The following is a 17,464-nucleotide window of genomic DNA, read 5'->3' on the forward strand; positions in this document are numbered from 1 at the left end:
TTATTATAGCCAAGGTTAAAATGGTTTTTACTGGAAAGACTGTAATAAAAGGAAATGTAGTGAAGTGTCCTAGCCAGTTCTACCCTGGGGTTGGCTAGAATGAAGCACATGAAGATGAGCTAAAAATACTAACAATATTCCAGTAGGGTGGAAAGCATTTCTAGGTCTGATGCAATTTAGTTTCTGTTGTATTAATTTGTTTCTATTGCATTGGATTCCTTTTTTCAGTTAACTAAATCATAAATTATATGATCTGAACCAATGGTAAAGAAACCACAAAAGAGAATTTTTTTGTGTCCAAATATTGCATCTGTTATAGATGAACGATCCTATTGTGATCAGTCAGTGTTTGGATTGTGTAATTGCTTTAGAAACAAATGTTTGCAAACAAATGCTTCGTCCAGAGAAGAATCATTAAAAAGAAAGTGTAATAGGATCTGTTTTCCTATTGAAATAAATGTGAGTTTTCCCATTGTTTCAGCAGGAATACAATCTGCTTTATAACCCCCCTCAATTATAACAATTTAGTGCAAATTTAAGATAAGTATCAGCAGCTAAACAAGAAATGTTTCTCTTTTTTTCCTCCTGTAAGAAAGGAAGAGAAGATCACTGTATGGAAAACATAACATCCTGTAAAGATATCTACCTTTGCATCTTCTCTGATCTTCTGCCTTGTTTTTAAGAGAGTAGAAGGAGAAAGCAAATAGTCCCTTAAGATCTGTTAGCTTCAAAAGGAGAGTAAAAAGGAACATACTATCAGTGAGAACGGTCTGAACAGCAAACCCAGGCAAAGATGGGTGTAATTATTTTTTTAATTCTGAAGACGCAAACCTATTGGATCTGCTTCTCACACACACACACACACACACACAAAGTTCATTTAGCATGACCCAGGGGAAATACCACTTCTTGTACTTATGGGAGTCAGTGTCTTTTCTATGCTCAGTTTAGAAATATACCCTTCATTGTCCTGGACTGTTAGTCTCTTCTGGCAAATTTGGGTGTCTTTTTTTTGGTTTTATTTGTCTTCTCTTTTTTTTTCCTCCAGAGAAAGGATGCCCTGAGGTGGGATTTCTGTAAAACACTTTTTCCCTGAACAGGAGGAATGTTTAGGAAAAAGTATAAAAAGCCTTTCTGGGTGTATAATTTGTACATTATGTATACATGTATGGAACTCCCACACATCAGAGTGTGACTTTGCTCTTACTGGGATTCCAATCTGCCTACTTAGTTTTCCCACTGGGTAAATCTCCTGAAAGGCCTCAAACATTTAATTTTTCGAGGTTGTGGGTGGGAAATTTTTCACAATCTCTTTCTGCCTCTCTCACCTTTAATCTAAATACAGTGTCTTTACTGTACTTAGGCTGTGCTGACCCTTCAATCTCAAGTCCAGCATCTTTATTTTCTCTCATGAGGTGGACAATATTATATGGTGGCTGAAAGATACTTAATTTAGATAGCATGAATTATTTGAGCATGTATTTCTATTAGCTTCAGTCAAAGTAATTTTAGTTGTTTTATCAGTTTTAGGCTGGAGATGAGTAGCCAGAGTTCAGACCTCAAAACATTTAGTATTCTTATCTGTTCTTCAGAAAAGTGATAGTTGAAGTGGAAAGTTTTATGCAGGGCCATATCTGCAAAATCCATTGGTACTTAAGAAAACTTTGAGAGAGGTTTCTACGAGAGGAATATAAATCAGGATGAGTTGAAAAGTTGTTGAAGGGCCAATGTATGTCTGCAGTGCTGGTCCCTGAGAAGGGGCCGAGGGCAGTGAGAGTTTTGAATACCAAAATGAGAAGAGCCAAAGCTGGGGAATGGGGAGCTGAGGAGAAAGGGGGGGATTCAGGTCTGTAGGTGGTACCTGGGACCACGATGTTTTAAATATAATGTTGGGGCAGTTGTGAATATGCTGGTATGTTATGTTATGTTCTGGATTTAGTGTCTGTGCGTTCACTGTAAAGGGGAGATGGAGTAAACTGGCAGAGTGTCTGCCTTCCAGAGCAGGATTCCACATGTTTTCTCCTAAACCCACAGAAACCAGTGTTTTGAATGCCAAATGACCTGAAAGTTGATGCAAGTGGATAATTTTAAATTTTATCAAAACCAATGCCAAAAAAATGCAAACTGAAATGTGCAAGTTTACAGAGATGTCTTCTGAGGCTTCCCAAGGCTGGCTTTGCCATGGGAGTTGGCTGCAGTGTCGAACTCTCTGCTGCCATTGAGAGATGACCATGGGGTGCTACCAAAAACTGGACCTGGCTGGAATAAAACAGGCTGCATGAGATTCTAAGTTCATCCAGCTACCACTAAAAACCATGTCCAGGGAATGTATATCTGAGGAAGAGCTTTCAAAAGAAAGTCTGTGCTTGCTTAATCAGCAATTTTCCAACTTGAGTTCCTAGAAGTACTGTAAATGTTTTTGTTTTCCATTTCCTCTCCCTTGTGTTATTTGGCATGCTTCATTCTCTCTATTTACTGTCATCTCAATGTGTGTATTTATAACAGGATGTCTTAGTTTTATTTTCAAGTGTGCAATAAATAATTTATCTTAAATAAAACTTGATGATAGGAGCTACAAAGAAATTGAACTGGAGTAATTTTAGTAATTGTGGGCCACAGAAAGAGGAAAAATATAAGCATATTTCTGTATTTTATGTTCTCTGAAAGGAGCATAATTTCTATCATTAATCATCTTATGCACTTCCATTGATTTTCTTTTTAATAGAAAATGAAAGTAAAAGCAATTCAAAACCTATAATAATGTTAGGAAAAAAAGGGGAAAATTGTGAAAGATTCTTTAGACTGATTGCATAATTTAGAAGCACTCAGATCGCAGTTATTCTCTGGCCAAAGTAAATTTGAAACATTAAAAACCCATATTATTTGTCTTTCTGGCCAGGCAGAGTGTGAACCACTCAGAATAAGAAAACCCTTGTATGAAAACAGTGCTCAACATTAATGATCAGTCCTGTGTTCTGCATTCACTGTGTGGGTGGGAGGAGGAATGGGCTTTATAGCAATGTATTTTTTTCTTGCTTCTCCTCAAACCAGCGGTTCAGCTCACAGATGAGGAAGAATAAAACATCAGGTCACACAGCTTGGCAAAACTGACATGTACAGCTGAGCTCTTGCAGCTGTTCTAGTCTGGTATTCCAAACCAAATGATCACTCACCTCATCCATAAGTATCAAAGAAAAATCGCACTGTAAGGAGTTATTTCAGGTGGAGCAGAGAGAGGTGAGTCCAGTTGAAGGCATTAAGTGGCAGAGGCTGCACTGGAGGTGGCCCCCAGGGAGCTGCAGCTGGGACTCCATCTGAGGCTCCTGTGCCTACATTAACCTGGTTTTTTTCCTGATGTCCGTGTCTTGCTGTGGAAAGGCTGCAGGGAGAAACCAACCTAAAGAGCAGCTAAAACATGGACCTTTAACTTGAGAAGAATCTTCACAGTTGTGCGTGCTTTTTTCCCTTCACTTCTATCCCAAACTTCTCCCCTTTCCCCTGTTACAATTTCTTCTCCATGCTAATGCTCTGAACATAACTTTTCTGCCCACTTCTTCTGCCACCCCTTTTCATGCAAATAATTTCAGTTGCTTTCCTTTGTCTTTTCAGCTGGTATTTACCATCTTTATTGCATCCCAACCTCATCTTGGGCTCCTCTTGTTTGTTTATAGAGCAGGTTGGTGGGGATCTATGTTTATTCAGCACTGTTTGCTTGGTGGCATTTGTTAGCCCTTTAGCACTACTGTCAATATCATTAATAATTACAAAATGGGAAACTGCTGACCTCAGAGACAGTTTTTCTCATGCATAACTAGTTGTTCCAGCTCTTCCTCAACTATTTTTACTAGATTTGTGTCTGTGATGTCCTTCCTGGAATCAGTTGTTCTTCTCTTCAGATTTACGTTTAACGTTTATCTTGTGATTTGCTTCCAGACATCAGACACATTTCGGTGCAGGGAGCACTGCTGCATCCAAGGGCTGGAGTTGAGTGTATGTTTATGTCCTTATACACTCAGGGCCTTAGACTTAAACCTGAGTCTCAGCAGAGCCTTATGTTGCATCTTCTATTATGTCTGCTTCTGGTCTCCTGTAATTAAGGTTGTGTAAACATACCAAGAAGAACACAAATGTTCCACTGGGGATTTTGAAGCAACTCGTTGTAACTGTAAAGGAGCATCAATATAGAAAATAAATGAGGTCACCATGAGTTATGAGAGTATTCTTATAGTCAGCAAGTCTGGACTCTTAAATTATTTCCCTTTTTTTGAATGTATTACCCCTTCCTTTTCATTTATCGTTAGTGATTGTGTAAGAAATTATGTGTTATTATATTGGGATACCTAGAATAATTGTGCAACACAAAATGAGATTTTTTTTCTGAACAATGAGAAGGAAAAAAAGCTATTAAAATAATGTCTTTGACTTTACATGCTGGCTTTGATTTTTCACACATACTTGGAATTTAAAGCCAGGGAAGATTGTTACCTTGTTGTGCTTGCAGCTCTTGGGTGTTAGAGCTCTTGTCTAACCTCATAGCTCATCCTGTTGTTCCTGTACTAATTCCAACCATTTGATTTGCACTACTGCATAGCTTTAGTTTGTTTGGCCCGAGTGTACCTTCCCAGAATTATCAGTCATTGTTTTCAGATGTTCTAATGACATCTAATTCCAGAGTTTTGAAAACACTAATTTAGTTTTCACAAATTGAAAGTGCCATGGTACAATATAATGTTACTGGTTGGCATTTGATACTCTCACTCTTTAGCTTTTTACCCTTTGGAATCCATTGAAATGCATTTTTAAAGGAGAATTGATTATACCTTTGGTAAATGAATACGATTGCAGCATCTGTCTGTAATTGGATTTTTACTTAAGAGGAACTATATTTATGTTATCTTTCCTTACTGGATGCAACGCTGTGCCTTTAATATTTCATTTTCAATACACTTCCTTTCATTAGGACCATCTCTAGTGCTCTTCTAAGTCAGGCCTGTGCACCTGAGGGCCCCTGAGTCACCCCAGTTTGATGCTGACATCCTTTGGTGAGGATGTAAGGACGGATTCCTTCAGCGCCTCTGCAGCTCGGCAGCGTACAAACATTTCATTTCACCATCTAAAAGTTTATGGAACAAGTGTCTGCTGTTTGCTTTCAATTTGAGAGAAATGTAGTTAAAGAATATAGCTTCCATATGCTCCTGTGTGCCATATGCTGAGGTGCTGGGACACAGACACGCTCTTGTGGGTGGAAATACAAAGCCAGAAGGCGGAGACTGTCGCACTGAGTATCCCGTTAGCAGTCCTTGTTCAGTCTCCCAGCAGGACCCTGTAGCAGCAGAAAGGGAAATTTCCTCCCCAAGCTGTACATTTAACACTTGACTGATGCCTTGAAGCAAAGCAGTTGCATCTGCAATATTTTCACTGCTCATATTAATTGCTGGGCTTTGTTGACACCTTCACAGATGTATCCATGTGGAATTAAACAATTCCAGCCCTTTCCAGCAAAAAGTTATTTTTTTTAGCCTCTTAAACCTACCTACCTTTCAATTTAATTCATGATCTTGTGTTTATCATTACAAGAGAAGGTGTACTTTTATTTTTGTGCCAGCAGTTCTTTTTGTATCAACAGAACTGCATTAAAATGTCATCTCACAGTTTGGCCCCAAGTGTTTAATTCCGGTTTGGTGGTGTTGACTGGTGGTAATAAAAAAGAATAGCGGGAGTTGAAAAGGAAATTCTGCATTTCCCCTCTTTGTGGGAATCAATATTATAATTTGAAAGCCTTTATCTGGCAGTGTCCTGTTATTAGCTGTTTTATTCATATGTTTGTGTCCATTTTAAATGCTGCAGAGATGGTAGAAATCACACATTATGTCTAGGAGGGATTTATGACTCTGATTTTATTTTTTTTTTTTCTCGGTGCACAGGGCTGCAAATGGACTGCATTTACTCTCCAGTGGTATCCCCCTTAAAAAAACAAAACAGATGTTGACATAGCAGAAATGGCTTTGCGGTATGAGTTTATTTAAAACCATTGTGACAGAACTGAGGATTAAGGGGAAATATTTTTTATGCAACATAAACTACATATGAGCCAAACCAATCAGTAGTTTGAAACCACCGAGGATAAATAATTTTACTTTCCTGAAGGTTCACTGAAAACAAATTTCTCTCATTCTCTTTCCAGAAGTGCCTGTATATGAAAATATTTTTCTCTTAGAAGTTAAAGCTAACTAAATTGGGAAGTAAGTTTGCAGCAGGCAGAAACGAGGGGAATAGTTCACAACTGAACCACTGGAATGGCTCCATCATCTCTGCTGCTTCCTGCCTGCCCCTTCTCAATCCATTAAAATGCCCTAAATGGGCTTTTGTTTTATTATTTAATTTATTTTAGCAGTTCATGCTGCTCACCTCAAGCATGGTTGTAAGCATGTAGCAGAAATGCTGCTATCACTTATGACTGACATGCTGCAAAGATCAGGCCCATTAAGCTCATGCTTTTGAAGATAATTCAGTTTAGAGTGAAGAAGTCATGCACTACCATAGTTTTGAAGATGTTTGCAGGCTCTTGGGTGGAAATGAATTGCCTCCTAATATGACTGAAATGCCCTACATTGCTTCTGAGGAGGTGTGGGGTATGTAGGGGTACCAGATGCCTGTGGCTGGCATTTTATGATGTTATGTGAAATGAGGAGTGCCTGCTCTCCCCACAAAGTGACACGGATGCAGGTCAGGTCACCACAGAGGTGCCCACCTGCAGCTCAGTAATAACACTGATGCCACTGGGAAGTGTGGAAGTCCAGGAGTGTGGGAAGCAAGTGAAGTGTTTGCTCTCCAGAACCACTGTTTTAGGCATCAAGGAAAGCTTTCTGGATTCCTTGCTCTGTGGCTGCTGCCTCCTCGCTGGCACAGAGGCTTTGTGGCTCTGTTGGGAATGACTGGATTGAGTTACATGATTTGCACTTACAAAAATTCCCAAAGTACAGAAGAGAAGCAATTCTGTATTTGCAACCACCTACCCATCCCTAATCACCTCACAGGACATCCTCGTTTAGGTCTTATGTCTCTTACTAGACTATTCATTATATTTTCTTTTCAACTCCTTCTTGTCTCCATGCTTATACATCTATAATGCACTATATTATTTGCTGTTTTAATTAGACTTTGCTCTACCCATGTGTCTGTTGTCACCAATCTCTTTAATCTCCGTAGTGTCTGGCAAAGATTTGCCCTGATCCTGTATGTCCTGATATATCCGTCTGTTTTAGCACCCAGATAGACTCAGCGAACTCAGTGAATTATTTGTGTGCCCAAAACCATGAAAAATCATTTTTTTATTTGCTGTGCAATCACAAGTCTGGCTGCACGGGGTTGGCAGTGCAGGGTGGTGCTCACGTCCCTGCCAGCAGCTGCAGCGATGCTGAGAAGATGGTTTGCGTATCCTTGGCCAGACTTCACGCGGACACATCCGTCTTGCCAAATCTGTGGTGTCCTTGCTGAAGGTAATGAGGCTACACAGACCTTGGGCATCAGAGTCTATTACTTGTTTAACCTTCCTGAAGAGGGCAATTACACCACGTCCCCATACAGAGCCCTGACCTCTGTCCTTGCCCTCCTGTAATTGAGAAGGGGAACGGCTCTGAGTCTGACTGCCGGAGTTGGGAGCTGGGAAGGGTCACGGGATTGAAAGTGAAAGGCAAGGATCAGCAATTTGGAGGTAGTTATTAATATGCTGATTTGCTGTCACTTGAGTCTAAAGAGACTTTTAACAATTGCTTGCCTTTTGCATGCTCTTCAAAATGCTGATTTTTTTTCCGTAGAAATCTAATCACATTTTAATAAGATGGATTTTTATTTCCAGATGGTTGCCAACCCACCCCTTGCTCCCATATAGTACTGTAGTTAAAACCCCAAAATCATGTGTATTCATTGCAGAGTTACACCCCAGTAAGTCCTTTGACTGCAAGAAAACAGAGTTCTTTTTCCCTTTCTTTTCATGCACTCCTAGTCACATTAGGTGGTGGCAACGAGGAAAACTATATGCAGCCCCAGAAACCTGAATTATTTAGCAATCGTCATAAAATAATATCACAGGTTGTTAAAGTTAAATATTAAAATCTGGATTAAATAATTTCATCTTCAGTGCCTTTATGATACAGTGTGTGGACTTGCCTGAAATGAGAGAGTCTGACATGACTAAAGTCTTGTGGCCAAATTCAGTTCCTTACTCTGTCCCTGAGTTCATTTCTTTAATCAAGTCACGACCTTCCTTTGCTTTGTTTAACCTACACTGTAGGGTATAAATAGCCTATAATCTTGGAGATTTTGTGAGAACTAATTATTATTAATGAAATGAAAGACTCCATGATGTGCAGGCTATTTTTATTTATTATAATTACTTATTATAAATTCACTGAAACTTTATCACGTTTTATCCTAGGCTTCCTGTGACTCAAATTTATACATTAAATACTTTTTCCCCTCCATCGTGGCTATACAGTGCCAATATCCACCCTGAAAAATTAATCATTACAGTCCTGAAAAGGACAACGGGCAGAGAATGGGAGAGCGGAAGAGGTAGCATAGTATTTAGGGAGCTCAGCTTGGAGAAGCCAGACCTTGTATTTACATCTTCCTGCAAGAAGCATTTAGCTGTAGCTCCTTGCTGCTCAGTCATTCCCTTAATCTGAAATATGGAAAAGTTGACAGTTTTGGAGAAGGAAGCTTGCTTTTATGGTTTTAAAATTTTTTTTTTCTTCCTTTGAAGCGATTTCAGTTCCATGAGTACCATGTGCATCAGAGCTTGTGAATCCTGACCTCGACCAAATATGTTTTCTGGCACATAACCACAGTATTATATGTTTTCTTGCTTGGTCGTACAATGTATCATTGGTTAAACTGTTGCCACAACCCTTAAAATGACCGCCTCCTTGAAAATACTGAATTTATATCACCATTTTGATAACACACTGCTCAAATAAGAAAGTGTCTTTACGGTTTTGTGGAGCTCCTGGGACATCTTTGAGTGACCCGTGAATAATGACTAAAAACAAATCAGCTTTATTCTGTTAATCCAGGAGAGCGAATCTCACACAGAACAGAGGGAGTGACTGCACAGGGTATGATACAATATATACAAGAATATAAATATATCTGTGCCTTTCCTTTCAGCTGTCACGTGCCTGTCGGAGCAGGATGGCCCTGCCGATGTCGGTGACTGCGTGCGGTGGGCAGGAGCTGTGCCATCCCCAGTCCAGGAGTGCCTCGTTCCCTGCAAAGATGACTGCACATTTACCCTCTGGTCCAAATTTACAGCGTGCTCCTCTGACTGTGAATCAACTAGAAGCAGGAGACGGTCACTCACAGGTGATGTATTTTACAATATTTATCTGATGGAGATTCTTGTGATTAATGCTCTCAGGTGTTGTTGGACTGATGGTGGGGTTGTGGGAAAACTCAGAGTAGTTATCACCCCCAGTTGATTTTTGGTAGTGGTCATTGCCTGGCTTATGCACACACATTTTGGTATGAGAATAATGCAGGAAAACTCAAAACTGGTTTTGGACATAAACCAAATGGAACATTGACCATTCTTTGTGTGCAATTGTGACCTGTTAATCTGGGAAACATGCAGCAAACACCTATACAAGAGTACAAATCAATGTGATTTTCTGTTGAAATCTGAAGGAGGTTTAAAACTGGCTGTTTTGTGCTCAGCAGTGTTCCACAGTTCAACAGGGCAAATTAATACCATGAGTAAAGAAAAAACAGTACCATTAGAACAGTTTTGTTCAAAATTTTCTATGTATTCATTAAACTCACCAGTTCAAACCATTTCATGGAGCAGTCTCCCATACTTGCTGTTGTGGTTTGTTATTATGTTATTTGAATGCTGACCAAACTGAAAAGCTTTAAAACTCCTTAACATTAATAGCTTGGAACTGCTTGTTTTGCTGAGAGTTGTCTTCCCCCACGTACATTGTTAAATCAAATGAAAATAAATTATAATGTTCTTAGAAGGTTTACAAGAAATTTGGCTGTTATTGTTACCCTCAACACTCACACCTTTTCATGTTTCTCTGTTGTTTTTGAGAGCTATGGTGTAGTTGGCTTGAGTTTGCTCCGTTAATAGAGGTGAAACTTCAAAGATTTCCACTCGGGAGTAGAATAGTAACGTTGCTGTAAGAATATCTGCTGGGATAAAGCCTGGGAACTGAGTGGCAGCAAAATACTGCTCCTTTTTTCTATACTCCCCTTGGCCTTGCCTGCATGGATGTCTTGGTGTGTTACTGCTGGAGCATTCCAAGTTTTTAGTACCTAACAATTACAGCATACATATATAATGGCTTCAAGCTGCAATTCTTCAGTGTGGCTCATTAAAGGATAAAGATTTCTCTTTTACATAAAACCCAGTATTATATAATGCTCTGTTGTTCCTGGCAAAGAGTGCATTCTAAAATGTTCTCTATGTCAATGCCTGTATGTTTGTAGGAGGAGAAATCTTTGATCCCTGGCAGAATAACAGGTGCCTGACGTAATAGCAAATATGTAAGAATTAAGTGGATACTTCCAGGTAGTTTTAAATCTGACTTTTCTTTATGAACATCTGTGCAAGTTACAAAACAGTATGATCCTGTCTATTCCCTTCCTTACTCTGTTCTACATCAGGCACAGATCTGTTCAAGTAAGGGGACTAAAAATGGTTTCTAATACTCAGGTTTTGCTGGCTTTTCTCCTCACCTTCCCTGCACTTGTGCCCAAACACCACAAGTCTCTCCCCATACAGCCTTGCTGGGATCCATTTCTCCTGCCAGGATGGAGCTTGTGGTCTCAGCCTGTGCCCAGCAAAGGTGTCCTGAAAAGGCAGTGGTGAACATGCAGTGGATGTCCTGGGTGGGCACAGCACGACACCCCAGAAAACAGCAAGGGAGGACAAAATCAGGCGTTGGGGTTGGTTTGGCCACATTTCAAAAGGGAAAGTGAATGAGATTAGTGCTGACTCGTATTTGCATAGAAACTTTATGAAAATTGGAAGTAGCCAAAACTCTTGAAAAGGTGTTATCCACAGGAACTCTGGGCAAAGGTTTAAGGAAAGTGCTATTTTAGGAAGTATTTTGTGATGTTAGAAGAGTCCTTTATTCATTTTCATTTCATCTCTGCATTTCACCTGCATGAATTGTACCTCTTGTTCATCACTGTGTGTGTCTATGGCCAAGTGAATGCTTTGGCTTCATTATGAGAGTTCATTAACAATGTCATTTAGTGGGAATCTGCTAATTGTTCGCTAAGTATTTGCTTGCCCTCCACTCAGTTTTTAATAGTATTACTCATTTTACCTTGTAAGTCATCATCGACTCTACATATAAAATTAGTCATTACTTAAGAAGCAAAAGACTTATTACAGAACATATCAAAATTCAAAGTCATTATAATGAAACACAGTTTTTAGGTGAGTCTCCAGTTAATTAATATAGTTAATTCACTGTACTATGGATACAAAGCATTTTCTGTATTTTTAATGTTTCCTATAGTTTTTACCTACGGTATGCACTACCTGATAATATTTAATGCATATAATATTTGTTAGTGTTCAGAAATGTAGTTTAAAAAAAGAAGATACTATTTAATTGAAGGGTTTCTGTCCTCAAAAATTTTGGAGGTGGTATTTTTAACAGTAATTTTTAAAGCAGCTTGTGAATATGATAAAAATATCACCACCACTAATTCGAAAACTATTTCTTTGTGAGGAGCATGAGATCAGTGTCACTTCTGCCCTCAAGATAGGGCTTTCATAGCAACATCTTTAGTGGGAAGATTCCAGCAAAACAAGTGGCAGGACAAGTTGGAAAAGAAGAGTCATATAAGTGTGAGATTACTAGTATCCTTACCTGAGTCTGATGTGCTTAGTGCCGTGATGACAAAACAATGGCAAATCCCGAATTCCCATGTTTACTTACACAGTGGAGAATATAAAACTGTACATGTGGGCTGAGTCAGTGGCCCCTGTCAGCTTGTCAAACACAAAATGCTGGAAATGCCACTAGAGAGCTCCCAGTCTATTTAAAACCTTTTAAAAGACTTTCCTTGAAGTATGAGGAGTTGTACCTGAATTTGGTCATAAATACCTACATAAAAGTGTAAACATACATTTGTGTAAAAAACCTTAAAGATGCTGGCACTGTTCAGTTTCTTTGCGTTTAGTATCCCTCTGTGCTGGTGAATTTTACATTCTCCAGGACTCTGGCAATACAATTTTGAAAGAGCTAGGGCTTGAAGGACAGTGATATGAAGGGTCTGCAGCCGTGACCTTTACTTTGGAGGTACATGTTTGTATGCAAACGGGTACTGATGAGACCCAGCTTGTGTGTGGTGAAATTACTCTTGATTCCAGACTATGAAGAGGGTTGTTGGGTTATATAACTTATTTTGGTTGGTTTTATTTGTGCGCAGTATCAAAGAGAAACATTTCTTTTGGGATCAAAGCTTTAAAAACCTTCTGCAGAAGTGTTTTTAGCGCGTCTGAGGTCCCCAAGGAACATTTTGAGGGTGGGATACAGATGCCGTTTGCTACTGAAGATGAATTCTCCCTTCTGTGCAGATGCCAAACACAGAGACATTCCTGAGCTCAGCCAGCATCGAGATCGCTCCACGGCACGTTGGCTGACCTGTGCCAAGGGAAGCATTGATTTTATCTCTAGAGGCTGTGTACAGGCATTTGTTCCCTGGAGCAGTTGTAGGGATGCAGGGAGCATGAACTCTCTTCTTTGCATAACTTCCTTTTATACTGGGGGCCCTTCTCATGCCTGGAAGTCCTGCAGGAGCAAGGCATGGAGAGTGCAGTTACAGAGAGCTGTACCAAAGGTTTATTCGGATACTGCTGCTTCCTGAAACTATTGAAAGAGCCTTCTTTTAGAACCTGTTGAAGGAATAGACCAAAGGAAAACATAAAAGCAAACATAACCACTGAAATGTTTTCCAGCCCTAATAATTTACTGAGGATTATTTTCTTCTGTTTTCGTCAAAGCAGTTTGTGGGCACAGCACATCTTTAACTAATTTGTAAAGAAACCTCAAAGAGGAAGTTGTGGCTAATGTAGAGTCCTCTGGAAGTTGTCCTGGCAACCATTGATTGTGAGCAAATAGAGACAAAACAATCAATTTATTTTCATCAGATAATTAGGGAAAAACGATATTATATGAAATTGCAAAGCAGTTTCTGGGCAGACCATTCCTAGAGTAAGACTTCATATTTTGCTCCTTGATCTACCCATCAAAACACTATTTCCAAGTTCTGCGGTTGCCCCTGGAGATAAATACGCTGTCCTTGCTCACCAGAGCACTGGCAGCAGCTAATAGATGCTTCAGGAACATTCCTGGATATTAACATTCAGATTGTCTTGGTTCTAATGTGTTGAATTCATGCAAGTATAAATAATATGACGTGTTGTTATCAAGAGTAGCAGATGTTAAGCTAACAAACAGATTTCTGTGGTTGGAACAGGGCGAAGCAGAAAGCGAGACAAATGCCAGAACGCAGAAGTTTATCCTCAAGTCGAAACAGAGCCATGCCCTTGCGAGGCGTTTACCTCCCAACCCCACGGAAATTGGTCCGACTGCACCATCAGAGGAGACCCATCCGAGCTGCAGCTGGGAATGCCATCCCAGGGAGTGTCCAAGGAGTGTGGGGAGGGCGTGCGGCTGCGAGCCATCGCCTGCTACGACGGGACCGGGAGACTCGTGGAGCCGTCTCGCTGTAGCAGTTCGGGTAAGGAGATTTAAAAACAGCTCCCACACGTGTAAATAGCCCCAGTGCTGAGCCCTCCCTGGCTCACAGGTGGAGCTTGTCGTAGCTGTGACTTGCCCCAGTAGCTCTCACAAGTTTGCCGCAGGTGTTGAACACAGTTCTTCGAACATCTTATTGCTCTTTAACACTGAGGCTTTCCTTAATATGAGGGTCCACTGACATTTCTGCAATGGAAATGAAGTACAAGAGGGCTAAAGCTGGCTGCACTGTCAAGACTAGCAGAGGCATTTCTTTTATTTCTCTGAAAATCCCATGAAAGTATAAGCTTAGGAGAAGGTGTATTTCAAGCAACATTTTGTTTGAAGATGGTTCCTACTCCAGCTTTTACTTGTTTAGAAATTTTTATTCCCTTTCACTGAGTTAGGAGGTTTGTATGGTTGTTTTCAATGAAGGTATTAGGAATTTTCTTGAGACAATTGTGTTTAATGACAAAATCCCTCTGATGTCACCTGCTGTCCCTCATGCCAAGTACACGTGGCAGCCAGTGGTGTCCTCCTTGCAGTTATGTTCCAATCTTAAGCTGAAATTGATACACAACATGAGTTTTCACATCACTGCTTGCTGGGTTTCTGTCCACCTATATTTTGTGGGTTCTGTCCACCTATATTTCATGTATAATCAAGTTGCAGATATCGAGCAGAAAGTGGGCAGAATTGAAAGCAGAGCAAGCAGGAAATGTCATTCCATTCGGATATTTTCTTCCAGCTTCTGTGATTTGCAGTTCACTGCAGTCATAGAATGGTTTGGGTTGGAAGTGACCTTAAAGGTCATCTAATTCCAGCCCCTTTGCCATGGGCAGAGACAACTTTTACTACACCAGGTTGCTCCAAGCCCTATCCAAGCTGGCCTTGGACACTTCCAGGGATGGGATGTCCACAGCTTCTCTGGGCAACCTGTGCCAGGGCCTCCCCACCCTCAAAGTAAAGAATTTCTTCCTAATAGCTAATCTAAACCTGCCCTGTGTCATTTTGAAGCCATTCCCCCTTGTCCTGTCACAGACACAAGCCTTTTTCTTAGGAGCAGATTCTGTGCCTGTGCTGCCCCCAGAACACTACTGCTCTCTTGATCAGAAGGCTTGGGACACCACACAGTGGGATGTAGTAGGTTGGAAGGCTGCTTATGATGGGAGAGGGAGAAATGATGTCTCAGGATTAACTAATACAGTCTGAACTATGAACATTCAGAGAGCAGAGAAGCAGTGGGGCTGCTCTGTGGAGGGTCTTCAGGATGAGGATCAGCAGCCTGAGCTGCTTGTAATAAAAGTGAAAAAACCTCCACCTTAATGAAGTGCTTCAGTCCTGGAGTGAATTCCTCTCGCAGCTGTTGATGGCAGTTCCAGCTGGCTGCACGGGTTCATAAAGCAGCTTTCCATGGTTTGTGTTTCAACAATGTGCTTTTGTGCCAATTGATTATGCCTCTGTGGCCCATCAAGGAGCAGTGCTATACCTTTCCCCCACATTACCTTTTCTTCTGCAAAAAGGGAGCTGCTGGGTTTTGAAAGGTGGGTTTGCCTGTGGCTTGACTTGCTCTTTTGAGAAACTCAGGGGTTTTTATCACTACTAAAAAGGGGAGGTTGTCTACGCGTGGGGCTTTTCTGAATAACCTTGAAGCCTGTTTTCTGTCAGTGATATTTATGTGGCATTTTTAATGGTCTGGCTTCTCTTAGGGAGGTAGTAGGGAGTGGTAGCTCCAGAGGATTATTGTTGGCTTTCTTGCCTTCAGCTTTTTATGTGAGCAGAAATGATTGCAACACCACCTCTGGCTCAGGGCCCATGTCATGGACAGAGGGGTGGTCAGTGCTGTACAGCAGAGTCCTCTCCTGTGCCCTTCCTCCTGCATTCCATTTACACAGTGCTCTGAAGATCCTTAGGTTTGGAAGTGGGATGTAAAGGAAGGATGAGATGTTTCTACCTTCTGGATATCCTGCTAAGGGTGAACTACTTATCTCCAGCTTATCAAACCCTGTTTAATACCCAGAGTGAATAAGCTACCTGCTGCTGAACACCTTCTCTTCCCTGCAGCTGCATTCCCTTGGTCTATAGACCATGTCTAGAGGACATGGACATTTCAGTGACTTTGGTGCAAAGTACCTAAAAACAGGCAGAAAGCTCCATAGGCTCCACTTCCATCACTTGGGACCTGCCTTCCAACCAGAGCAGTTATGTCAAGATAAGTCTGATATTTATGGTCTCTAGAGCTGGGAACTTTCGAAATGCACTTCTGAACACATTATTGAATTAGTGATAGAAACAAATCATTATCCAATTAATAATTAGCAGAATGCTTTTCAACCATAATAGAGAAGAGCAATTTACAGAAGCACGTGGAATTGCTAAGCCCTGGGAAATTATTCATGACAGTGTTTTCTTTAAGCAGCTCAGTTTGTCTTGTTCACAGTTAGTATCAAGTGACCTTTTAACATTTGCTAGCTGACCATGGTTATGGTTAATTAAGCCATTGCTGAATGCCAGTCACTGTGATATCTGGGCATTGCTCTTGCTTTATGAGAGGGAGGGGTAAGCATGCTCCTTTTTTATGTCCTTCAAGTCTTCTGACTTCTTTGTATTTCCTGCTCTTTTCCTTTCTCTTGAACCAGGACACAGGGGAAGTTTTAAGGCTTAGACCTCAGTTCTTTACTGGGTCCTTTTAAAGGACCCAGAACTTGTACAAAATGTAGAAAGACAGATGTAAGGATGCAGATTGTGCCTCAAGAGTAGATATAAGTTTGTCCTAGACTTGATAATGTCCTGAGTACATGGTATAGAACAGTATTGACCAGTTGCTTTTCTAGAGAGCAAATTCTGGGCTTTTGCCTTCTCTCTGCAGTGATTTTCCCTTCCCTGATTGAAACCTGCTTGTTGAACTTACAGTTCAGTAGGGTTTGGTTCACTCGTGTCAATGTGACCTGTTATGTGAGTGTATCAAAGTTGTCAAATAAATGTACTGTGAGTTTGAGTCTAATGTAGAGATGAATCGCTGCTCAGAGGGGTTCGGGCTCTGAGGCCCTGATCTTACACTGACTTTTGTGTGTGATTCTGCAACTTGAGGGGGGAAAAAACAACCCTAACCAAAACCTCAGTTAAAGTCCTTTCATCTGTGTTTGCCAGCAGTCTAGACTCCAACTGTCCTAAACCTATTATCTGCAAAAACATTAACCCTTTAAACATACCTTCTCAGCAGGAAATGGATTTTCTCCACGTTGGTGTAGTTACCACATGCAGAGCATCCCAAGGTCAAAAAACAGTGAAGGCAGAAGCATTCTAGCTGTTCCTTAATGAAGTGTGCTTTCTACTTGCCTGGTGTCCTGACCCTGGACAGCTGAGCATAGTTTGTGCCATTACTTTGGGTCAGCTCTAGTGGGCACACAGGTCATGCCTCGACTAATTTACCCTTCCTCATTGCTGTTTATTCTTCTGTTAGCTCATGATGATTTGATATGACAGGCTTAAAAATAAAAGTTACAGACTTTTCTGAATTTTATTCCTTTCTATAGCAAAACTTCTCTCCAATATCTAGGAAAAAGTACACTTTTTTTTTTTCCATGCTTTTGTGATTAGACTGCTGCTTTATTTTAGTGCTGTCATCATTTTCCATGGTCACCCATTCAATAAGCTCAAGAAATGAGAGACCTGCAGTTTCCAGTTGAGTTATTTTCTCCTGGATT

General features: G+C 40.6%; 1 protein-coding gene across 4 annotated transcripts in view; it reads left to right on the forward strand.

Annotated features, from left to right (window-relative positions):
• Positions 1 to 17,464, forward strand: part of THSD7B (thrombospondin type 1 domain containing 7B) — a 306,528-nt gene that overhangs the window by 197,084 nt on the left and 91,980 nt on the right. For all 4 annotated transcript variants that reach the window (XM_050340404.1, XM_050340408.1, XM_050340405.1 and 1 more), the window contains exons 14-15: positions 9,169 to 9,363; positions 13,498 to 13,761. In XM_050340404.1, coding sequence (XP_050196361.1) covers positions 9,169 to 9,363; positions 13,498 to 13,761 — 459 coding nt within the window. The remainder of the gene's footprint in view (positions 1 to 9,168; positions 9,364 to 13,497; positions 13,762 to 17,464) is intronic.

Source organism: Myiozetetes cayanensis, unplaced genomic scaffold (assembly GCF_022539395.1).
Source record: "Myiozetetes cayanensis isolate MyiCay16 unplaced genomic scaffold, myiCay2020 scf9, whole genome shotgun sequence".
NCBI classification, from domain to species: domain Eukaryota; kingdom Metazoa; phylum Chordata; class Aves; order Passeriformes; family Tyrannidae; genus Myiozetetes; species Myiozetetes cayanensis.